General features: G+C 47.8%; 1 protein-coding gene, 1 long non-coding RNA gene and 1 pseudogene across 3 annotated transcripts; 2 read left to right on the top strand and 1 right to left on the bottom strand.

The window, feature by feature from the left end:
- Positions 1–387: 387 nt before the first annotated feature.
- LOC108532075 (vacuolar protein sorting-associated protein 37A pseudogene) lies at positions 388–1,652 on the bottom strand (annotated as a pseudogene).
- A 7,024-nt stretch (positions 1,653–8,676) lies between these two features.
- LOC108532096 (uncharacterized) lies at positions 8,677–9,642 on the top strand. Its single transcript, XR_001886354.1, has 2 exons — positions 8,677–8,916; positions 9,388–9,642. It is a non-coding gene; the product is annotated as an uncharacterized LOC108532096 (long non-coding RNA).
- A 6,977-nt stretch (positions 9,643–16,619) lies between these two features.
- Positions 16,620–19,918, top strand: HAND1 (heart and neural crest derivatives expressed 1). 2 transcript variants are annotated; one of them, XM_017875854.1, is made up of 2 exons: positions 16,620–17,438; positions 18,976–19,918. In XM_017875854.1, the coding sequence occupies exons 1-2, from the start codon at positions 16,896–16,898 to the stop codon at positions 19,078–19,080; spliced, it is 648 nt and encodes a 215-aa protein (XP_017731343.1). In that variant the 5' UTR covers positions 16,620–16,895; the 3' UTR covers positions 19,081–19,918. The 2 variants fall into 2 exon arrangements, with proteins under 2 accessions (XP_017731343.1, XP_017731342.1); XM_017875853.1 differs by having other exon boundaries at positions 16,692–17,438; positions 18,979–19,918.
- Positions 19,919–24,414: the final 4,496 nt, after the last annotated feature.

Raw genomic sequence — 24,414 nt, forward strand, 5'->3', positions numbered from 1 at the left:
ACAAAATTAGCCAGGCGTGGTGGCGCATGCCTGTAATCCCAGCTATGCGAGAGGCTGAGGCTGGAGAATAGATTGAACCTGGGAGGCAGAAGTTGTGGTGAGCTGAGATCGTGCCACTGCACTCCAGCCTGGGCTCCGTCTCAAAAAAAGAATATACTAGAGAACTGTGATATAAAAGTACTCTGTTAATGTAAAAAATAAAGCAAGTGTAATTCTTTTAGAATATGAAATTTGAACAATCTCTGCTGAGCAGTTCCCAGATTAAGTACAAGGAATGTTTATTCATTTTCTGCCATATACTGTATGCTAAAATGATAAATACTTAGGATATAGTGGTAATGTCTTTCACATTTTTATAACATAACTCACTACATGCCATTCTTGTAGCTACCCACTCTTAGAAACTTTGTTGCCTAATAATGAGGAAGCGGCTTTGATTTCTTCCGTTTGGCAATGCATGTCTATATTTGGAGCATGACATTGGCTATGTATTGCTATTGCCTGCTGAAGTTTCTCTTTCTTGGCTCTTCTACAGTAGCAAATTGTTCTCTTTTCCGTGAAGCTACTGAGAAAATAGTTTATTTCCATTTTTCCCTCCACGAAGTCTTCCGCAATATGATCAGGTTCTTCCCCAGCTTCGTGTGCAGCTACTTTCAGTATTGCCTGTAGGGCACTTGTACTACAGCTCTCACAAGTTCACACTGCCTTTGCATCTTCTTTTCCAAAGCAGACTTCATTTAAGTAATTCATACTCACCTAAAACAGATTGCCTTTTGGTTCCCAAGCTGGGATCCAAAAGGAGATTTTTTTTTCTCGCTAGCTCTTCAGTACTTTTTACTAAGTCATCTTTGTCAGTAATAATTTGTTTTAGTTGAGGCAAAGTCAAAAACTGTCTAGTAATACCTCCTCTTGTTCATTCATATCTGTGAGTTGTGACACACTTAGTTCTGAGAGATCTAGAAATGCTTCAGGGACATCTGGCATCTTGTAACCAAAACCATTTTGGCTTGTCAATATTGAAGCATCTGCTGTGGAAACGGGTAATGGCAGATTTGAAAGGACGCCAACTGAAGGAGCGGCAGGCTTGGCTGTGGTATGACTTGTAGTTGAAGAAGAAGCAGTGTTAGCAACAGATAAAGAAGTGATACTCCTGTTTGCTTCTTCTGGGGGATATGGAGAAAGAAATGGAAAACCTTGAGAAGCACAAGGAGGCATCCCACTTGGGTTACTGTATAGGTAAGGAAATGCTGTTGCAGTCAGTAGGAACTAAAACTGGAGGATTCTTCCAAAACTCATCCAACAGACTCTGAATAATTTTTCCAAGATTTGATTGCATTGTAAAATTGTTCACTAATGGAGAGGTAACGTACACTCCTCGTTTATTCATTAAGTGATGTCGTATTGGTGGATAAACACTGATCACTGTTTTTTCCTGAGGAAATTGTGGAAGAAGCAATATATGTTAATTGTCAGGTTGTTTATAGTGAATGGCAATCTGTATTCCACATCTTTCTTTGTTTTAGCTATACTGGAGTGTGAGTTCCGGAGGGACTCAAGCAGGCGTTGCTTCTGCTGCTGGAGGCTGGTAAGGCCACCAGGAACCCGGCTGCAGAGGAGGAGGCGCTCGTGGTCAGCGGAAAGAGCCAGCTCATCCTCCTCTGTCCCCGGGCAGAGGCTCTGGAAGGCTCTGGCCTGCTTCTCCCAGTGGCTCAGCCCAGCGGTTCTGCGACAGAGGAGCGGGCTGGGACTTCCGTGGCCCAAGCGCTGAGGACGGCGTCTTTTCTAAGTCAGGCCTGCCTGCGCTCCTCGGGTTCTGGGGGACATGCTATGAACGGCAGGCAGCTGGAGAGGGGAACCTGCTGCCCAGAACAGGCAGTCCCACCTTCACCGCCCAGACGCCCAAGCCGGCCAGTCAGGCAGCCTGACCGCCCAGCGCTCCACCACCCGTGACGCCGTCTCTCAAAGGACTCTTAAAAAAGCAAGGGTACAATGTCATTATCACGCCTTTAGAAAACCTAACAATAATCAATAATTATCATCAAATATCTACGTAATATGCAGTAAATAATATTCATTGACAGCCCCCCCCTGAAAAAAAAAAAAAAAAAAAGCCAGCCACCCATTGCTAAGTGAGAAAAGGAAAACAGAATAGATTCTGACCCCATTTTGGCAACATCCGCATCCTAATGTTAACAGTTATTTGGGGTTAGAAAGATTATGGGTGGTTTCTTCTTTCTCAAGTTCTCATATTACTTTTTTTAAAAATTTTTTTGAGAGAGAGTCTTACTCTGTCAACCAGGCTGGAGCGTAGTGGTGCGGTCACAGCTCACTGCAGACTCAGCCTCCTGGGCTCAAGCAATCCTCTTACCTCAGCCTCCCAAGTAGCTGGGACTACAAGGGCACACCACCACACCCAGCTTTTTATTATTATTATTATCATTATTATTTGTAAAGATGAGGCCTCCCTGTGTTGCCCAGGCTGGTTTCCAACTCCTGGGCCCAAGCAATTCTCCTGCCTCAGCCTCACAAAGTGCTAGGATTACAGACATGAGCCACCAGGCCCAGCCCATATTACTTTTTGAATTAAAAAAATAATACAAAGGGAAGAATAAGATGGTAGACTTCTTTTTCAAAGTTGAAATCCTCTGATTTAGGATCTAAGTATTAAGCGTTTATCCTGTCCCATCTTGAAATGAAGAAGACACAACTGCCCAGAGAAGTGAAGGGTTTTGGCCACAATCACTGAGTGGGGGGAGGCTGTAAAGGAGAGAGGGGTATCCTGCTGGCTTCCCAGACTCTTGGAGGAAACAGAGACAGAGGTCCTGGGACACCTCTCAAGCTCTGGTCCCTGTTGTCCCACTACCTTCACCCTCTTACCTTCCCATCTTTATCAAGCGTCACACGTTTGGGGCACTTTGCTGCAGGAGTTGACAGACCAAACGAAACAGAGAGGGGAGGCAGATAACCAGAGCCCTTTCTTGCCACACCTAGTCCTGTTGGCTTGTCAGGTCTGGAGGAGAAGGCATCTTGTTTCCCCAACACATTCCAGAGTCATGTCCCCCGGGCTGCCTGGCCTCCAGGCCAGGTCCCCCCAGCCCCCAAGACTTTCATGGTTGAGACAAAAAAGGAATGAAAGACTTGACATTGTTACACTCCTCTCTCCAAAGTCCCAGTTTTGCTGTGTGCCCTTGGGCAAATCCTTCTCCTCTCTGGGACTGTTTCTGCACCTGGACAGGGAAGTGCCTGGGCTGGATAATTTCTGAGATATTCACCCTCCTTCCCCACCGAATTCTGATTTCATTCACAGTTTCTAAATCTATCAGATGTAGGAAGGAGATCCACCACGCTTATAAATGTCAGCTCAGAATCTCATGGCTCATGCCTGTAATCCCAGCAGTTTGGGAGGCCGAGGCAGGCAGATCACCTGAGGTTAGGAGTTGGAGACCAGCCTGGCCAACGTGGTGAAACCCCATCTCTACTGAAAAAAACAAAAACAGCCAGGCGTGGTAGCAGGCGCCTGTAATCCCAGCTACTCGGAAAGCTGAGGCAGGAGAATCGTTTGAACCTGGGAGATGGGGGTTGCAGTGAGCCGAGACTGGGCCATTCCACTTCAGCCTGGGCAACAGAGCGAGACTCCATTTCAAAAACAAAAAACAAAACACAAACAAACAAAAAAACACTTCATGGCTGCCTCTGGCCATGGTGTGAAGGCCAGTCACAACTTTTCTGATGGAGAGGACAGGAGGTAGACATTTTACTTCAAGAGCCAGTACACTCACCACCCCCCCACACACTTGAAATGAAAGTTTCATGCAATAACATACCCTTTCTTCATAAGATGCACTCTGATAATTTTATTTATATATATATATTTTTTGGTTTCTGATTGAAATCCGTTAATATGCTTTCACGATCCACAAAAACAGCCATCACTTGCACTTTGAAGAACACTGATTTATGCAGCTATGCCCCAATTTCTTAGCAAGGTAGTACCAACTCAGACAAATACAAGTAAATATATATATGTGTGTGTGTGTGTGTGTGTGTATATATATGTATATATCTATATATGTGATAAATACTAGTAAATATATATATTATATATATATGTGTGTGCATGTATATGTGTAAATTACTTTTCCCAAACAAATTTCATATTAACTGTCTTGGCTTCTCAAACTTGAATGTGTATATGAGTCCCTTAGAATGTTTTTAAAATGCAGATTCTGGTTCAGTAGGTGTGAGATGGGGCCAAGATTCTGCATCTTTGACTAGTCCTCTAGGTGAAGCATCTCAGACATTCATTTCACTGGTCTGTTCTTACCGATGAAACCATTTTTTCCTCATATCTTTCCTTCTTTACTTCCTCTTTTTCCATCCTTTTGTAACTGTTTGGAGACTCAATGGTTTCAAGTTGCAGCTCTGTCCCCTACCAGCTGGGAAAGCTTGCACAAGTTATTTAAATTCTCTGTACCTCAGTTACTTTACCTGCAAAATGGGGGTAATAACTGCACTTTCTCCTGAAGTACTTTCGGGGATTGAATGAGATGATCCCTGTAAATTACTTAATGCATTCATTCAACAAACATTTATTGAACATTAATTACCAAATAAATGCTGTTGTCGCCAGCACTTATTTCCTTGTCCTGGGCACTTTTCCTCAGTGACTATCTCCTTTCAAAGGACTTATATTTTAAGTTATATATTTAGTTTGAGTATAAATTTATTTTTTAATTATAAAATTTTCATCATAAAAGCAAAATGCAATATGACAATAAGTTTGGAAAATGTAGGCAAGACAAAAATATTATCCATAATCCTGCCACCCTAATATAACAACAATTGCTTTGGGCATCTTCTTTGTTTCCTACGCGCATTTTGACAGAGCTGTCACAGCCCAGTGTGTTGAATTTTGTGTCCTGCTCTCTTACTTAACATTAGATCATATCCATTTTCTCCCAACAACTTCACTCTAAAAATACACATGGGAATAGGTGCAAAGTATGATTTCTGGAATCCAAGACTGGATGCAAACCTCAAATCATCCCAAAAAACTTGGCTGAGGTCTGACTCCAAGCAGTGATAGCACTGGCAGTAGGCACACGACTTAGGACCATACAGATGAGTTAGGTTCGCACAAACCCATAAAACACTGGGTCCCTGGGGAGTAACTTGGGGCACATAATGAAGGGGCACAAAGCAGAGAAAATAAAGCATGGCCTTCCCTTATGAAGGAGGCAGCAAGAAACTTAACTAAAGTGGAGAATCTGTTTTGGTTCCATTTTTCTAATTTGGGTGAGACTTTTTTTTTTTTTTTTTTTAATTCCTGAAGCTGATAATTGAAAAAAAAAAATCAGCTGGTCAAAGGTAAATCATGGTAGAATTAGCTTGGCAAACATAATTGTGCTCAATGTAAAATGGTCTCCTGGATTGCTTCCTTGCACAGAAAAGGAACATAAAAGAAAAATCTGGTGACATCTGAATAAGGTCTAAAGTTTAGTTTAATAGTAATGTATTAATGTTAGTATCTTAGTTATGATAAACACACCTTGTTTGTGTAAGAAGATGACCTTAGGAGAAACTGAAGGGTGACATTTATACAGGGACTTTCTGTATTATCTTTACAACTTTTCTGTATAGAGTTGTTACAAAATAAAAAGTTTATTGGAAATATATGGATTTGATGTAAATTATACCTCAATAAAGTCATTACCAAAAAATGTATTTACAATGATCAAGCACTGAGTATGTGTATTAAGCATCTATTACATCCCATCTCTCCTCCTAAAAGATTAGTGCTTCCACCAAATCTTCCTAAGCACCCACTGAGTGGCAGGGTTGTATTATATGACTGACACCTGGGTGACCATGTTGCCAGTAGCATCTCCCCAGAATTGTTTGTATTCATTTATTCAACAAACATTTATTGAATGATTTCTTTGTGCAAGTAGTGTGCTAGGTGCTGGGTATACATCAATGAGTAGAACAGATTCGGCTCCTCTCTTTGTGGGGTTTATAACCTTATTGTGACAAGTCAAATAGATGTAACCTGATGAGCACCTGATGCTACTATTAAAACTGATAAACATGAGCTCATGTAACAGAGAGGGGTTTTTTTTTTTTAGACAGTGCCTTACTCTGTCACGTGTGATCATAGCTCACTGCAGCCTTGACCTCCTGGGTTCAAGCTGTCCTCCTACCTCAGCCTCCCAAAGTGCTGGGATCACAGGCTTGAGCACTGTGCCAGCTGCAAAAATAATTCTTAGGATATAGTGTTTGTGGTGAAGGAATGAAACAGAGCACATTGTTTGGGTGGTGGGTTCATATTCTTCCTTAATTATTACTGTGATTTATAATAACATATTTACAATAAACTATTGTGAATAAATACAATAAATAATAATAATATATAATAAAGAATTGTTATTGGCCAGGTGCCGTAGCTCACGCCTGTAATCCGAGCACTTTGGGAGGCTGAGGCAGGGGGATAGCCTGAGGTCAGGAGTTAGAGACCAGTCTGGCCAACATGGCAAAACCCTGTCTCTACTAAAAATACAAATATTAGCTGGGTGTGGTGGTGCGCACCTGTAATCCCAGTTACTCTTGAGGCTGAGACAGGAAAATTGCATGAACCCAGGAGGCGAAGGTTGCCATGAGCTGAGATCATGCCACTGTGTTCCAGCCTGGGTGACAGAGCAAGACTCCATCTCAAAAAAAAAAAGTTATTTATTGTAGTTAATTACTGTTGTGATATTGTTGAAGAATTTAAAACACTTTTAGCATTTTAATTACCCCCACCTTACACCCCCCCCCACACACACCCCTTTAATTGTAGTGGTTGAAAGCAAGGACTTTAAAGTCAGGGAGACTTGGGTTTGAATCCTGTTTCTCCAATGTCCTAGTTGAGGAAACTTGAGCATTAACTCTATATCTGTAAAACAGCAGTAAAAGTGTTGCTGAGATGATTAAATGAGAAATGTGTGTAAAGTGTACCACACATAGGAAGACCTTAACCAGCAATCATTTTTTAGTGCCCTCCCTGTGAGGCAGGGTGAGAGGGAGGGAAGTGGTCTGCTTCAAGGTTTCAGGAAAGAATTACACATTTGTGAACTGAAAAAGCCCAACTATTTGATTTCTGGTTCTGTCTGCAATTTTGCTGGAGCCTGAAAAAACTAACTCAGACTGTTCTGTTTGGTACAAGGTGCGGACTGCCTCACTCAGTTCCAACCCATGCTGATAGCTGGGCTGCCTCGGGCAAGGACAACCCTAAACTATTATCAGATAGAGCAGGCAGAAAACTGTCAGATCAAGTGACAAGACAAAGAGAAAAAACATATACATGTTTGAATGTCAGGCATCCAAGTGACAAATATATCTGAGTTTGTGCAATTATATATTTTTTCTTAGAGCAGAGAATGAAAAATAGAGTATTAGGGCTGATGGCGACTTTAGAGGTCATCTAATCTCAGTGTCACTTAACAACTGTTTCTTTCATCAAATACTTTTGTAGACCCTACTATGTGCCAGATAGGTGCTGGGTGGTAGAGGTAGGATAGTGAAGACAGAGCTGCTCCTTCTAAGAATCCCTAGGCTTTGGCAGAGAAAACTGGAAAACTACAGCCCAGAAAATGTAAATAGCTTGTAAAGATCAAGGAAATATTTATTTCCTTCCTATGTTTCTCTATATTTTCTAATTTTTCCACAATAGATGTGTATCATATTTAACTATATATGTATATTAACTTGGATAGAATCCCACAGCTAACAAGGAAACGAATTTTCTTTGATAAATAGATTACTCCTGAGTACCTACTATATCTATATAAATCGCATTCTCAGAGGCATGGTTCCTGCATCAGAATCTACTACTGAGCTTTCTTGAAAATGCAGATCTCATGCTCACTCTTCACCTACAGGGGTTCCCTGCATTTGAAACATGTTCCCCAAAGGGATTGTGACACCCACTAAAGTTGGAGAACTAGCACCTATTAGGCTAATGGCAAAGAAAGCAGCAACGATTTAAAACTGGCCCCAGAAATTTAAATTAATGAATGAAGTTAATGAAAACAAACACATTTATCTTTTATTAGAATAAAGCCAACTCCTACCTTTTTTCTCTCTAGTGCCACAGCTAATTGCATTCATTATGTGTTTTTAACAGGTGCTATAAATCAGTGTGCCCATGAGAGAGGAGAGCACTGAGAGCCTGGGGAGAGTGGTGAGGGGGAGGGCGCATTCTCCATCTCACAAAATGAAATGCAATACAAGCGGCATATTTCCGTGAAGCAAGCAGCCCAGAGCTCTTGTGGCTGAGCACTTCTCCCCTCCCACTTGCTTTCCAGGCCCCTCTCCCAGCCATCCTGCTTGCTGTGGGTTGCATAACAGTCTTTTCCGGGCCCTACAAATCACAGCCCTGTCCTAATTCTTGAGCAGGCGCCCTTTACACTGCCCAGCCCCACAGCCCTCAGCATTTTGTAACCTCTCTTTTTTCCAGGTTATCATCATCTGTCAGATCTGAAGTTAAACAACAAAAAACATGTCAGTTGAATGGCTGGGAGAGACACTTGGCTGTTTATGAGAAATATTCCATTACAATCTGACGCAAAATGTTAGGATGCATCTGCCAGCACCCAGGCTCCATAGATCTCCTCCAGGCTCAGAGAGGGTCCCTTCGGCAAGCAAGCTGATTAGTGTGTGGTTCCAACAATGTTTATCCTCTCTGGCTCTGTGGCAAACGCCCTTGGAAAAACCTGGATCCATTGATGCCTGGTCGACTGGCACATTCAGATTCATTCAATTAGAATACCCAGTTTGAGACGTAATGGGTTTTGGCGAGCTCCATAGACTGATTGGTTTTTATACACATGCACAGAAAGATTTGATTTCCTCTGCGGAATTTATGGCAGGGGAGAAGAGGTAATTACATTAATTTCTGGTCTGGTTTCTGGGGCTTTCCTTTCTGTTCTCTCTTCTCCTGCCACCTTTTTTTTTTTAATAGACTTTTTTGGGGCCTTGCTTGTATGGATGAAAATGAATTTAATAACTGCCAACAGTTGGTTTGAGTTTGAGGCTGGGTTCCACTATGACTTCTTGTTCTTTGAGCCATGCTCTGGGTGAGTTTTAGGAAGCTAATGAGGACAATCTCGTATCCTGTGGTGCGTGTGGGTGAGGTGTTGGGAGTGTCCATGTGGCTAGAGAGCAATGTTCACACTGGGAAGAGGTGCTCAAACCCAGGCTTTCTGGAAGGGAACTTGCTCTAATAGTTGATAGTGAAGTGAAAACCAAAGTGTGCTCCCGTTTCTTCAATCACCATTCATGACTCGCCACCTTTTTTCTTACTTTCTGTTTTTACTGTCATTCACTTCTCTTTACACTTCTCCCTTCCAGGGCAAAATTCAGCTGCAGCACGGAAGTCATAAGGCAGAAAGAGGCTGAAATCCAGAAAGGTGCCGGTAAGACTGACCATGGTAATGAAGAGGATCAGGACAGTTTACCAAGTTTGCAGTGTACTAACTCCACTCCCGTCTCCTTTCCAATGACGAGGCTCTTCTATCCATTCTTGACGTTTTAACGAAGGACTTCCCTCATTAAACTGAACAGACAAAGGAGTCTCCTGAGGGATTCAGAAATTCAATGGAAAAAGCAAAAATACTCTCAGAGCACTTAACTTCTCTCCCAAAGGACCAGAGAGCCTGCCAATTCCCCAGCAATGCCAGAGCTAAGCATTTTCCCAGTGTCAACATTAAATCCTTTTTTTGTTTTTCTCTTTTAAAGTGTGTTTACAATTGACCATTATGGGAAAGATGATGGATGTGGCCTGGCCCCATTTAAAATAATAAGGCTAATAATGATACAGTTGTTTCATGCATACGGACTCTTTCTGAAAGCCTGTGAGCAGAAGGAAAGGGTTGAGGAGCCCAGTGTTTCACCTTAAGTGTAGCCAGCCGTGGATCATCCCCACGACCCATTGCTAGTAACGCTTACACTCCGGCAGACTTCAGAACCTCTTGGCACCCGCATGCTCTTTTTGGAGAAAAGAGCACAGAAGTTTTGAATGAATCTTCAAACCCTGTCCCTGAGATGGCAGGTCTTAGGTGGACAAGCCTGGAGTGGACAGCTTGCATTGTACCCCATGCCAAAGAAGCGCATGATCCTTAAGACAGAAATATGGTTCAGTCCTATATTCCGGGAGAAAGTAGACTCAATGTTTGCTCATGGAGTGTCCCTGCGTCCAGCTCTGCTGGTCGTGTCCCTGGTGAAGACTCCCCACCTGGGTAGCCAGCAGCATCTGTCCTTGGATATACCATCCCGGCTCTAGCCTTTCCCCAGTCATCAGCTGGCTTTCACTGGCAGGAGGATCCAGGAGATAGGTAAAGTGGATTGATTCAGTCCTCGCTATGGAATTCAGATTAGACTGGGAAAGGAAAAAATTATCCTGATCAGGGATGCAACAGTCAGGCAGTGAAAATGACCTTCATGATACTGAGCTGAGATAAGCCTCTTGGCATGAAACAGCTCGGCAGGCAATTGATCAGTGGGCTAGGGATCAGCTACAAGCAGCCCGACCCGATCTGAGGAGGAACCAGGCACCAGGAAACTGACCAGCATGTGAGGAACAAAAAAATCTCCCAATATGCCGAAAACAGCCTGGTGCACAGCAAAACTCCGTTAACAGGCAGTCTGGAACTGAGTGCTGTGAAGTCGACCAGAATGAAATTGCCCTGAAAGCAACAGGACAGGGTAAAAGAAACGGGAATAAAATCCACCTGCTTGCTAGTGTGCAACTAACCACTGCGAGGGATGGGAGAAGGGAGGGCCTCGGAGGGCCGCAGGGTGGACCGGGAGGAGACGGGTCTCCTGGTGTTCTGGAGAACCTGACCGAGCTGCTTCGGGGATAGGGGAGGGGGGTGTCCAGTGCCTTTTGATTTACAATCTCTGCGCCCCAAGCGATCCCATAAATTTGGGGGCCGTTTTCACCAAAACCGTGAGTTACGATTTTTCAAATAAATACATTTTCCAATCAGACCGGGTTCTGTTTAGGTTGAACGCGTCCCGAAGCAGACATCTCTCTGTGCGGAAAATACACAGAGGAGGAAACGGAGCTGGGACGAAGCTCAGACGACATAAAAACTTATGTAAACACATTGTCATTTACGGGCTTCGGAAGAGAAGGAGAATGGGGGGAGGAAGACAGAAAAAGTGGGGGGAAATGTATACATGTTTAATTCTCCATTGAATCCTCAGGTCCCAGCCCAGAGGGAGGTTAGAAAATGTAATATTCTTTTTCCATAAGCTTGATTTATGTTACTCATTGGACAATGGGCAGCAGCAGGTTTACCTTAAATAGATTTTGTATTTTTGAGGCCTGTTACGGACTTGAGAATGAGCACAAATGCCTCCCTTCTCCCCAACACACACGCGCAGCCACACACATATATGCACAGGCACTCTCTCTTAGTTTTTTCTTTAAGAAAGAGTGTGCAGGAGATAAACCAAAATGAACTATTTTAGCAGGGGAGGGCCGTCGATTTCTATCTGTGTGCCCTTGGGCAAGTCTCTCTCCATCCTCTAGGTCTGTGTTTTGCCAGTAATCAGAGGCTACCGTTGCGCAGAAAAGCATTAACACATAATTCTGTGCACAATGGCAAGAACCTCCTAGCCAAAAGGTAAAGAACGTCACTTCCTGCTTGGACCCTCTCTGGCCAGACCACCCTCGTCTCAGGAAAGAAGGTAATAAGGGGAGACAGAGACTGCTGTTCACCCCAGGTCCCCTCTGGAGATCTGGGCTCTAGACGCGCGTCTGCCACTCATTGACTGTGTGCCCTTAGAAAAGTTCCTTCCCCTCTCTGGGCTCGTTTCCCGTCTGCAAACAGAACCTTGGAGCTCCCAGGAGCAATCCATTCTGTGCCTATCTCTTCCCTGCCCTGACTGTCCCCCATCCCGGGGAGCAGGCTGAGCCAGATTGGAAAGTCCTAGGTCCTCTTTAGATATGGCAGAGAAATGTTTAAGGGATTTGCGCGCTCAAGCTGCGGGGTAAATGGTCCGCGGGCTGATTTATGGCGCGTTACTGCGCGACGCGATTCCCCAAGACAGCGAGAATATTTTACACCGCGCTAATATAAACAGGCGGCCGGCCGGGTCCTTTTTATGGAGTTCCTGTAATTACCCGGGCCCTGACAGGTCCTTGATTTACTGCCCTATTTAGATAAGGGGTCCGGTGCGGGGATTGCCCGTGGCGTCAAGGTCACGGGACTGCGGCGGGAGAAGGTTTTGCGGTAGGCGCCGCGGCCTGGGCTCCTAGAAGCCTGCCAGTCCGGGGGGCGCGGATAGGGGTGAGGGTAGGATAGGGGCGAGGGCAAGAGCGAGACCCCACCACTGCAGAACGTCCAGGCTTGAGGGACCTTCGCATCGCCTGGGTACAGCTGTCCCACTGTTATGGATAGGGGAACTGAGTACCGTAGGTGGCAAGACTGCACCCCCCACCAAGTCATTTAGGGAGGGACATGGGGGTGGAGGGTGGAATCTGGAACTGGGATTCGGGTCTCTGGCAACATAATTCCTACACCTGGAGATGTCTCTGTATCTCCAGCCTTATGATGACTGGGTTGTGTAGGGTCAGTAGGGAACGGCAAGGACCCTAAGGCAGTCAGTAGCAGCTGGGCCAGGTCAGAACAGAGCCCTGCAAGGAGGATTCAGTGTTGTGGTCTCTTCTCCCCATCCAGAGCTTTGTAGTCATGTGGCGGCGTGTAATTCCATTTCCGCCCCTATGAAATTAATATTCCTAAAAACAGAACCACCATTTATCCAGGTTTACCGTCACTGAGCTAAAAGCCTCCCCTTGTGCTTACTCTTACGCCAGCCCTCTACAGAGGTTGTTATTATCCTCTAATTTACAGAAGAGAAAACTGAGGCAAAGAAGCTTCACACAGGGAGGAGTGATGTGTCCAGTTTTAACCCAGATGGGCCCAATTCAGCAGCAAGGTGGAATGTGCTTTATGTGCCTAAGCCCTCTACTTTGTAAAGCAGGGTAAAGAAGAGTTCCTGCCGGGTCTCACTACCACAACTAGGGGAAGAACGGAGAAGCCTGCATTTGAAAGTGCTAAGAAGGCCAATCCCCCTGAAGGCACTCTTTAGGTGAGCAAGGTGGGTTAAGAGGAGGCTACAGGGGCAGTGTGGGACTAGGACCCTGGGAGTGCTAGTCCTTGGTCTGTTGAGGTAGGCTAGAGGAAAGCAGAGTCCTTCTGTAGGGATCCCTGAGCTGAACGCTAAGTCCCAAGAGGAACCAGGGCAGGATTCCTGCAATAGTGGGGAACTGGGAATCCCAGAATTCCAGACTATCAATCCTATTCCCTTCTTCTGCAGATGGGGAAACTGAAGCTCAGAACTGGAAGAAACAAAAAGCTGCTAACTAGGGAAAGCCAGAACTCTTGCCTGTCACATCTCTTGCCTGTCAGCCTAAAGCAATTTTAGCCAAAATCCTAGGTCTCAGACCTCCTCTTACAATATAGCCTGGGGCAGAGATAGAGAACAACCTTACAAGGTCCCCACCATCCCGGGAGTTCTGCTGCTCTCCACGGACCGGAGTAAAGCATTTTGGGATCTCAGAGAAGGCAGTCTAGAGCCTAGTTGTACTGCAGTCTCCCTTGAGGTCATCCTGCTGGGGGCTGCCCAGTCCCGAGCCTCAGTAGGTCCCTTAGGGCTGAGTTTCTGGTGGGGGTACTGCTTGAAAAATGACACTGAATCCCTTCTCTAGGTTGGAGAACAGTGCTTTCCAAGTCACTGGCAACCGGATACACCCTGCTCTTTAAGACCCATGGGGGGCTGCCGAGTGGTCTCAGGGGCCCTCAAGGGGTGTCATGGGACTGGGACTCCTCACCCAGTACTGATAATGCATTCCCCAGCACACTAACCAGGCCAGATATATGGGGGGTGTATACAACCTTGAGTGATCTGTGTAATATCATGAAAGCAACTAGGACTCATATGGGCAGGCGCGTGGACCACACATTTGTATGTGTGTTATGTGTGAGCATGTGAGAACCTCTATTTGTGAGCACCTGTGCATGTGTAGTAGAAATTGTGACTGTGTACTTGTGCACTGAAGGCTTAGTGGTGACACTGAGAATATACAAAATGTATAATGGGATTTTGGAAGTTTGTGTTGTGAATACAATTGTGGAGAATCTCAGAAAGATACAGGCTGGTTTTAATTGTGACCATGAGATTATGTGTAAAACCCTGCATCTGTGTAGTATTCAGGTTTTATGTGTTTCTACAATATGACTTTGGTCTCCGTGCATGCCTGAGTGGAGGATTGTGAGCGGCTCCTAGGTGTAACACATCTGAAGCGTGATGAGTATGTACCCCGTGGGTGACAGAGAGACAATGTGTAAAATCCTAGGAATGCATGAATGCTGTGTGTACCGTGGCTGTGCATATTACTGTGAGAATACACATACTTTTGGGCGTCTTATGAAGATATGGGCTTTTGTGCATGGCGGCAAAGTTTTGTGAGCCCGTGTGCAAGTACCTGTGTATGTGTAATCTGAGGGCCTAGTGTGCCGCTATGAGAGGCACTGTTGCAGACTGTACTCAGATTAGGACAAAGACTGGGCGTGTGTTGAGGATTGTGTGTTGAGGTCCTTCTCTCCACAGCGTAATTACTCTCTACCTGCGCCCTCTCTACCTGCGCCCTCTCTAGAATGCCTCCAGGCTGGGGAAGCTCGGGACCCCGCAGAACCGCCGCAGCAGCGCGCGCCCAGCGCTCCCTCCCTGCGTGCCTCCGGCTCCTTGCTCTGCCCTACCCCAGCGCTGCTGGCGCCAGGCGCCGGGGAGAGCGGGGGGTTTCCAACCTGCCTCGGGCAGGAAACCAGGACCTTCCTGCAACACCACCCCATGCACCTCCAGAGCCCACAGCCCTGCTGAGCTCCCACAGATGGAACCAGCAGGCTCAGGCGTTTGTCCCCGTCACTCCTGTATGTAACCCCCCACCCTTCATTCACTCCCTTGTCCGGGAGTGGAATTCCACTCTTTCACGCCGTACCGGACCTCGAGGAAAACCGCTCATCCTCTCTGGGCTTCACCTTCCGTATCTGTTCAAGGAGAGAGTGGGCCTTTCTCCCTCTGCCTTTGGACTATTAACTATTATAGGCGCAAAGTAGGCATCAATACATAATTGTTGAATGAATGGGTGAATGATTTGCCTTCTAAAAAGAGCACTCACATAAACTTCTCCTTTCCCCCTCCTCTCGACTTTGCTTTGGAAAGAGGTACACACCCTCTACCACACTGAGGGAGGGGTGTTGAGCTGAGAAAGGCTAAGAGAATGAGGGACCCAAGTTGGTGGACATCAGCCAAGAAAGGAACCACAGCTGGAGGAAAGACCGAGAGTCCCCAGCCTGAAGCGTCGTCACCCCGGGATTCCCAGATTCCAACGCCAGCCTGGGGAAAGCCCCCAGTGGAGAGAGTCCGGCTGGCAGGGAATGGTCCTACCCCCGAGGTGAAATCTCGGAGGGTCGTGCAGCCGGGCCGTGCCTCTGCGCGTAAGCACGAGAGATGCCGGACGTCGCGTTTGCCTGTGCGAGCCTCGCGGTTCTGTGCAGTAGCGGTTCCCTCTGCGTGTGTCGACCGCCGAATGCTGCTGTCTCGCGGTGTGAGCTTCGGGGCCTATGTCTTTAAAGAATCAAAGATTCTTAAGGAGTGATGATCTGGGTAGAGCGGCCCGACGTAGCCGCGCTCCCAAGTCTCGATGCGAGTCCCGCAGACAGACCAGAGGAGACCTGCTGGCCAGATGTCCAAGGCCAAAGGTGGACTTCTCTGCGCCAGCCAGGCTGGCCTTCGGAATGGATCAGGCACCCAGGAGGCCGGAGTGGATCCCAGGCCCTCCAGCCGGGAACAAACCGGTGGATGCCCGTGGACTTGGAGTTCGCCTCCTCCTTCCCGCGCCACCCCTACCCCTGCCTCCGAAAGGTTTCTTCGCTGTTCAGTAGCCGCGTGCCCGTCTGCCTGCGGCTGGGTCAGAATTGGCGGGCTGGTAACGAACCCGTGCACAAGCGGCTCCCAGTATCTCCAGAAAGGGCCGATGACTAAGGGGTGGGGGTGGGGCGGAGGGTTGGAAGGTGTTAGGAATAACCTTAGGGGCCTATCCTGACTTCAGCTGCGCCCTCTCATCTTCTAGCTCTGAAGCCGAGCAGAGCAGTTGAAGCTCGGGACTGGGAACTGCTGAAATTCCTATGTAGACTTCTAGATGGTCTAGAAACAAGAACCTTTCTTTCCCTGAGCCTCAGTTTCCTTATCTGTAAAATCAAAAGACGGGCTGTAGGTGTAGGCTTTCTTTTCGCTTGGTGATTCTAGATTCCTTTCCTTGGATCCGTGGGGAGGGGGTGGTAGCAACAGTCCAGGGCGTTGGCAAGCCTGTGCCTCAAGTACGTATTCCCCCTGCCCGCCCCCTCAACAGCCCTAGCCGCCCGCCCCCCAGCCGAGCCGGGAGCTGAGTGGGAGGGGCAGAGGCGGGGCCGGTCCCTGCTGGCGGACTAGAGTGGCGCGGGCTGAGTGTAAAACCTGGGAGAGCCACCCCCCCTTTTCCTTATCCCCACCCCCCTGCCATTGGCTCCCGGGAGAGGTTGACATCAAAGCCGCGGTCTTATATAAGCCAGATCTGCAGGGGAGTCTGCAGAAGGGTTAAACAGGTCTTCGGGCATCTGTGTCCTCGCCCGCGACGGAAACCGGCAAGAAGACGGTGGGCTGCGCTCTCATTTTCAGCCTTGCCCAGACTCTCGCAAAGCCGGCGCCCAGTAGTGCGGGGCTCCAGAGCCCACAGGTGGCCCCCGGCAGTCTCTGGGGCGCATGGAGCGACGTTAATAGGGCTGGCGGCGCAGGCCAGTAGCCGCTCCAACATGAACCTCGTGGGCAGCTACGCACACCATCACCACCATCACCACCCGCACCCTGCGCACCCCATGCTCCACGAGCCCTTCCTCTTCGGTCCGGCCTCGCGCTGTCATCAGGAACGGCCCTACTTCCAGAGCTGGCTGCTGAGCCCGGCTGACGCTGCCCCGGACTTCCCTGCGGGCGGGCCACCGCCCGCGGCCGCTGCAGCCGCCGGCGCCTACGGTCCTGACGCCAGGCCTGGGCAGAGCCCCGGGCGGCTGGAGGCGCTTGGCGGCCGCCTGGGCCGGCGGAAAGGATCAGGACCCAAGAAGGAGCGGAGACGCACGGAGAGCATTAACAGCGCATTCGCGGAACTGCGCGAGTGCATCCCCAACGTGCCGGCCGACACCAAGCTCTCCAAGATCAAGACTCTGCGCCTGGCCACCAGCTACATCGCCTACCTGATGGACGTGCTGGCCAAAGATGCGCAGTCTGGCGATCCCGAGGCCTTCAAGGCTGAACTCAAGAAGGCGGATGGCGGCCGTGAGAGCAAGCGGAAAAGGGATCTGGTGAGTCCTGTGGCTTGCACGCTCCAGCCAAGGGTGGAAGCGCGGTGAGCACCTTCAGGCCATGCAGGCAGTCGAAGGAGGCTGTGTTGTCGTGTGTCCGATTTGGAAAGGCTGGGAAGAGTTCTGAGATGTTTGGTCACAGTGTGCGATCCTGTGCATGGAGGGAGGCAGATTCGTCATAGAATTCATTTGTAATACGGGATAGTGTTTGTAATACTGAGTGAATAATCTGTTTGGAGCTTCGGACCCTCCAAAAATGCACACACCACAGATTTTGCTTCCAATTTGGAGAAGTCCTAATTCATTCCTGGGCTCTCCTGGAAGCCAGGCTAAGAATATGTATTAGAGTTCTTTACTTTGAGTTTGAATTTATGTGCCTGGACTCGGTTCCTGTTTTCAAAGGGCCTTTGCTGGACCGGCTAGTCTACTTCGATCATTGTACAAATAGGGAAACTGAGGGCCCAGAGTGGGTCGCGGCATGAAGAGCACCTATCTGAGGAGTCCGGGGTGGAGCTGAGGTAAAACAGATCGGGTATTCTACTCAGTCCAGGGCGCGTTCCACTCCCCGTGGACTGGTTCTGAGTACCACTTCAGTGGCTTTGCATGTAAATAAGAGCCACTTCTTTTAGCTTTGGAGATCGCAGTCTCGTCTTGGCCTTCTTGATCCTCTCCAGTTAGGGCGACACTTCCTGGCACTCGGTCTGGCTGTCCGGGGCTGGGGGCGTCTGAGCGCTGGATTTTCAGGCTGGCCAATCAGTTTCTCTAGGTTGGGGCGCTCAGGGCCGCAGCGGAGTGGAGCCAGCTGAAGCGCCCCACCGGGTTTTATTTAACCTGCGGGGTCTGTGGGAAACCGAGGAAAGCTCATCTGGGGACCGGGGAAAGACAGATAGGCATTGAGTCTCTGAACGGCTGTCCCGGACTGGGGATGGTGCAGGCCGGGCGGCGCCTCGAAAGAAGTTGTTATTGGGCGGATCCCGGCCCCCACGCGTCGCCGCCGCCGTCAAGTAGCACCGCTTGGTTCCTGCTGAAAGAGTCGGAAGGAGGACGCTAGGCCAGCCAACTCCCCGCTCTTTTGCCTCGGTATCTAATGCTCCCAGCTCGGGCTTAGGGAGCCGCAAGCCTGCATCCAAGCCCTGATGTTTAAACCAGGTTGGGAGGCTGGCGGAAGTGTGTGGGGGGCAACGAGAGCTGGAGAATCGTGGATTTCCACCCCTCCCTTCCAATCCCCTGCGATATCCCTTAGGTGTCCTAAAGCCAAACCAACGCGCGTCAGTTTCACCACGCGCAGAACATTTTCCTTACCAAACCTCCCGAAGCTGCCCAGCCCATCCAGGTCCCAGGAACTCCGCGCATAAAGGCAAATTTACGAGCCTGTTTGCCTATTTCGCAAACAGAAATCCGTCACTTATTTAAAGACTCCCAGTTACTGCTCCCGACACCATTCCCTCCTCCCCAGCATACCCCATGCCGGGCGATCGGAGCAGAAAAATTAAAACCTGTCTCTCCCGCCTCTTTTCTTGTGTGTGTCCTTTGGCAGCAGCAGCACGAAGGTTTTCCTCCTGCCCTGGGCCCAGGCGAGAAGAGGATTAAAGGACGCACCGGCTGGCCGCAGCAAGTCTGGGCGCTGGAGTTAAACCAGTGAGCCGAGGCCCGCGCCGAGGACCTGGCCAGGCCAGCCACTCCTGGAGCCCCGGGAGGAGAGGAAGGCAGCGGCGAACGCCAGGCTCTGGGCTCCGGCGGCTGGTGCTGCGCATCCCGCGGAGCTTCTGCTGAGCGCCGGCAGATCGTCGGCTGCAACCACACACTTGGATCGCACGTGCAATGTCCTTTGAATTTTTAAAAATACATTAAGAGAAAGAGAAATATATATATATCCACCCCCCGCCCAACCGAGGGCGGCTCTTGGCCACACCATGCAGGAAGGAGGGACTGCCCAACCTAAGGGCGCAAAGACGCACTCTTCCACCCTTTTGGGGCGAATTTAGAACCTCAGCCCCATCCCCATTTCCCTATCTGGCTCTTTCTTTCTTGTCCCTCCAAACGATCTGCCTTGACACCCTATTATCTAATTAAAATGCAATAAGGAATCAATTCTTTTCTGCCTGAGAAACAGAACCAGATGCAGGAAGGTGAAAGGCTGCCCTTTGTTCTTCTTCGAATCGTGGTGGTTTTATTTTATTTTTCTTTTTGTCGCTGCACTTCCTGTTTAGTTCCAAGGGAAACACTTTCTCTCTTTCTCTGTCTCTCTCTTTTCTTCCTTCTTTTACTTTCTTTTTGTTTCTATCTAAATAAAAGCTTTCCCCGTGTTGGAAAGTTTTTATGTATTTAAACTACCTACCATGCCTGTTGTGCTCAGGTGTTTGTTCATCCTGCCATCCCCAACCCTTTTCTACCTCAAGTCTGTGTGACCACTCACAGCCCCCCTCCCTTCGCCAAAGCAGTATCTATGCTCTTGACTAATAAAACATTTTCTGAAATCATCTGAAGCCTGTGTCATGTCTCAGCCAGGGTCCGTCGCGACTCCCATGGTTTCTACTAGGTGGAAAGCTTTCTGTTCCTGCTCATCTTCTTTCGATAAATACAAAACCAAACTTGAAACCAAGGGAAGCGGGCAGATAGAGTGTATTTCAAGAACAAAGAGCAAAGTTATCTTTAGAACGGGAGGTGGGGATAACTTACGAGAACGGGGAAGAACAAAAACGGAAACGAATTAATCTCAGAGGGCCTGGGCTGGGGTTTTTGTGGGTGGGTATTGGTGCTTGTCCGGAGGTTAGTAAGCACACTGGTGTCTGCAAACAGTGGTTTGGAGGGGTTATTGGGAGGGAAGGGGGCCTAGCACACACAGATGAATCCTATCACTGGGACAGGGTAGCTCAGGAGGGGGGTGTTGGTCGGGAATACGTTCATGTATGTGAAATTCTCAACACATAGACGTACATGTGACAGTGCAGCAACTCATATGGAGCCTGAGGCTGTGCAGGGGCCAACAAGGGTCTGCTTAGTACAGCTCCAATCACACAGTAAGGACTTGACAAGTCACAACAGCTATTATTATTTTATACCTGAGTAAAATAAGCCTGTGGGTGCTTATATGTTAAATTGAGGTATTTAGGTTTCTCTTTAGCAACAAAGCACTCAAACAAAGGTTGTGAGAGAGCATGGATTTGTGCAAAGGGATGGGGGGTATGTGTGTATGCGTGCTCTTTCCGGCACTTGTGCAGGAGAGCCAGTCTTTGTGTCCTCACATATGCACCCATGGCTAGGTGTGATGGGTATAAATTCAGTGCATTTGCCATGAGTCTTGGATGCGTATTGGGCTAAACTGGGGCGGGCAAACGCAGTCGTTTATACTTCCAGGAATAACAATGTACAAATACTTTGGTTTGCGTGCAACTGCGTGCTGGGCACTGCGCTAAGCACTTCTTTGTCTCCCAACAGCTCCCATGGTTGCCCGAGGGAGCGCACGCTCTGCAGCGCCTGCGGGTCTGTGGCGCTCACTGCGAAGGAGGAGGGGACACCCGTGCCGCTCTCTTGGAACTTTCGCTCTGCGCATCTGGAGCCTGAGTGCACGGCTTGGGAACAAGAAAGGCGACCTCAGGCAGCTCCGGGGCAGAGCCTCGCAGGGCACCAGGCGTGCCCCAGGCGCCTTGTCCCAGCGTCGGGGTGAATATGGGACCCCATTAGTCTTGGCTGTAAACACCGTAGCAGGGGCTGAGAGGCCACGCGGGCCTTTCCGGACGCGAAGGAGTTAATAAAAGGTGTTTTATGGGCGCTAGGAAACAGTGGGGGAGGTGTGAGCTTCTCTCTCTGCTCTCGCCCCCCTACTTTTTTCTTTTTTCCCTCTCGCCACCCGCCGCCAGATCAAACAGGCCCGCGATTTAACTAGGGCAACACTTGCCGGTAATGAGCCCGTCCGACGCACCCCTTCCTCGGCCGCAGTACCCGGCCCTAGGCCCCAGAGCCCCTGGGGAGGAGCAGAGAGAAAAATCAGTTTCTTTCTTTTTCTTGTGTTTCTCTTTTCTTTACCTTCTTTCTTTCCGTTGCTTTCTGGGAGTCCGTTTAGAAATTCCGGCGTTTATGGAGAAACACACTCGGGGAGCGAGCCGATCCAAGCCCCACAGCACGGAGGGAAGCTTATCTAGATTCGAACCCAGGACTCCAACTTCGCTCACACACAAACCTCTGGCTATACACAGGTCCCAGCTCCCAGGACTATTTTTAGCACCGTGAAGTATCCTAGGCACGGGAAGAATGCGCATCCTGGTCTTGCTTTCTTATAGCCGGGGAAAGAAGAGGGGTGCCGAGGGGACCCGCCGGCGGCCACCAAAGTCAAGTCTGGCATAACCAGGCCTCTTCAGAAAACCCAATCCGGCTGGCCCCAAACCCTCTTTGGGAAGAGAGTCTTGGAGCCCTAAACTCAGCCTCAGAAACGTCCAGTGCCTGAACCTGGGAGCTGAGATGGAGCTGGCACCCATTAAGAGGGTCACTGGATAGTGCCCCACTCTCTCCAAGCCTGACTCCAACGGCCTCCCACGCCCAGGCCACATCCCCAGCTCCCACGGCACAGCTGGAAAAGCCGAGCCCAGAGAACGGCTCGGAGCTGCCCCAGGTTTCACAGACCATTCTGTGCTGAGGGTCTGCAGACTAGGGGTCCAGCCCTTCTAGCTGCCACCCTGGCTCTCCAGGCTCCCCCCCCTCCTTAGCCCTCCCTTCTTTGAAAACATCTTTAGAGCCTGACGTTCGCTTTCTTCTTCTCTGCCCAGGTTTGAACGAGGCTTGTCAGATGCCTCAATCAGCTGTGGAAGAAGCAGGGTCATTATTTATTATTTTTGAATTAAATACATCTTTTTTAAAAAATGGGAAAAATGGAATGGTTACCAACTTAAAAGTAAATTCCAGTTTACTGCAAGGAAATACTGATGTTACAAAACGTTAACAATAGGACTATTCTATTAAAGAATGAGACACAGGAAAGAACCTGATGTCCTATAATTACGGAACTGGTTCAATAAAGCCATCAGTACAGTGGGTTACTACTCAACCATTAGAAAAAATGTGAGAATTGACATGGAAATTGCTCATGATATATTAAATGAGAAAACCTCCTCCCACATTACACCAAACACTGTGCATTGTGACCCTTTTCTTGTAAAAACAAATGAATATTATTCGTGGAGAAAAACTGGAAGAATATACATCAAAACCTTCACACCTTTACCTCTGACTTGTGGGAATAAGGGTAACTAACTTTTCCTCTTGCTTAGCCATATTTTTCTTAAATGTCTTATAATGAATAAGTATTACTTTTGCAATAAAAATTAAGCTGCAATTTCCTTCTAATTTGTTCTGTTACCAGCATACTTTCAATACACCATTTATTTAACATACATTTATTGTGTGCCCACCATGTGCTGGGCACTGTGGGCATAAATATAATGAAAAGATCCTAATAACGATCAATTAACATACAACAGAAAATATTTGTCTTGAAGAGTTTATTATTCCTTGTACACAGCAAATAGTCTTTTTTCTTACATTTAAAGTCTATTGATGAATGAAATAATAACAGCTAACATTTATAAAGAAAATTATTTAAATTCTTAGCATGCATTATTTCATATAAGCCTTGCAGGGTTCTGTGAGGTCAATACTGAGGCAGCTGAGGCTCAGAGAGGTGGATTTTGTCCAAGGTCACATGGATGGCAGACAGGACTTGTATCAAAGTGCAAGCATGACTGCCTCCAGAGACCTGTTTTCCCCTGCGTCTCGGAGCACCTCCAGGGGTATGTGTGTGTCTGTGTGTGTGTACATACGTATGTGCCCAAATACAGTTTCTCTCAGTCTGATCTTTCTTAGTCTCCAAAGTAAGGTAGAGAAAAAACGGAGGAAGGAGTTATGTGAAAGGATCTGGGATTCTAATTCCAGCATTCTCCTGGAACTCTCTTCCCCTGTCAGGGCTCTGAGTGGATCCCATCTAGAAAATGAGGAAGAGGGTAGGCTCCAAGGTGCTTTCCTGTCTGCAGCATTCTGATTTCAGGAATCTACTTTCTCCTGGTGAAGAATGCAGCATGTTATTCTTTGCAGTAGCCTCTGGTGTTTGCATGGCACATTTACCTTACCCGGGTACTTCCACTTTTATAGGCACACTTTCCTCCCCATAATCTGGAAGACAGTCAAGGCAGGAATGATGTTCCCAACGGACAGATGTGGGAAAGGCAAACCCAAGAGAGCTGATGTGACCAGCTCAGGGTCACACAACCAGTCAAAGGCTGAGCCCCGATTAGAAGGTGCGCCTCAAACCCAGGGTTCTTATGGAAAAGGCACTGGATACCTTCTGTCTATGCAACCAGTGGTTAAGCTTATAGTTTTGCTAAATCTTCACAAAAGAAACGAAACTAAGAAATCAGCCAGTCTCATTTTTAAATGAAGAGTGACTAAGGAGAAAAAATATGCACGTTCTAAAGTGTCTGAAACCAGCTTCCTGATTTAAACCCAATTTGTTAGAAACAAAATTTTTTCAGCTGAGAGAGTTTTTACAGCTGAGCTCTCCCAAACTCATAAAAAACTAGGTTTATATGGGAAATCGTGAAAGACTCTTAACTATAATACACAGCGTCTAATGTAAGCAGACGTAGACACTATATAAAGCTCCTACAAATGTTATTAAAACAAACAGAAATGCACATTTATCCCCACAAAATGGACAATGGAAGGCATCGGACTTTAGAGGAGTCCTGAAAGGCTTATGTTCACTGAAGTGTGAATGCACCCCATAATACTGAGACCTCAAAGGTCTTTACCCATCATCCAAGCATGTCCCTCATTTGCAGAAGGAGAAACTGAGGCTTACAAAGGAGAGGGACTTGCCCAGGGTCTCAGAGAAGTTGTGCTCTTCTTTTCTCTTCGTTTATTTAATACCTTCTACTTCTAGTGCAGGGAACAGAACAATACAGGGGCCAGGAGTCCCTGCACAAGT

The sequence above is a fragment of the Rhinopithecus bieti genome, unplaced genomic scaffold (assembly GCF_001698545.2).
Source record: "Rhinopithecus bieti isolate Rb0 unplaced genomic scaffold, ASM169854v2 scaffold_7673, whole genome shotgun sequence".
NCBI lineage: Eukaryota > Metazoa > Chordata > Mammalia > Primates > Cercopithecidae > Rhinopithecus > Rhinopithecus bieti.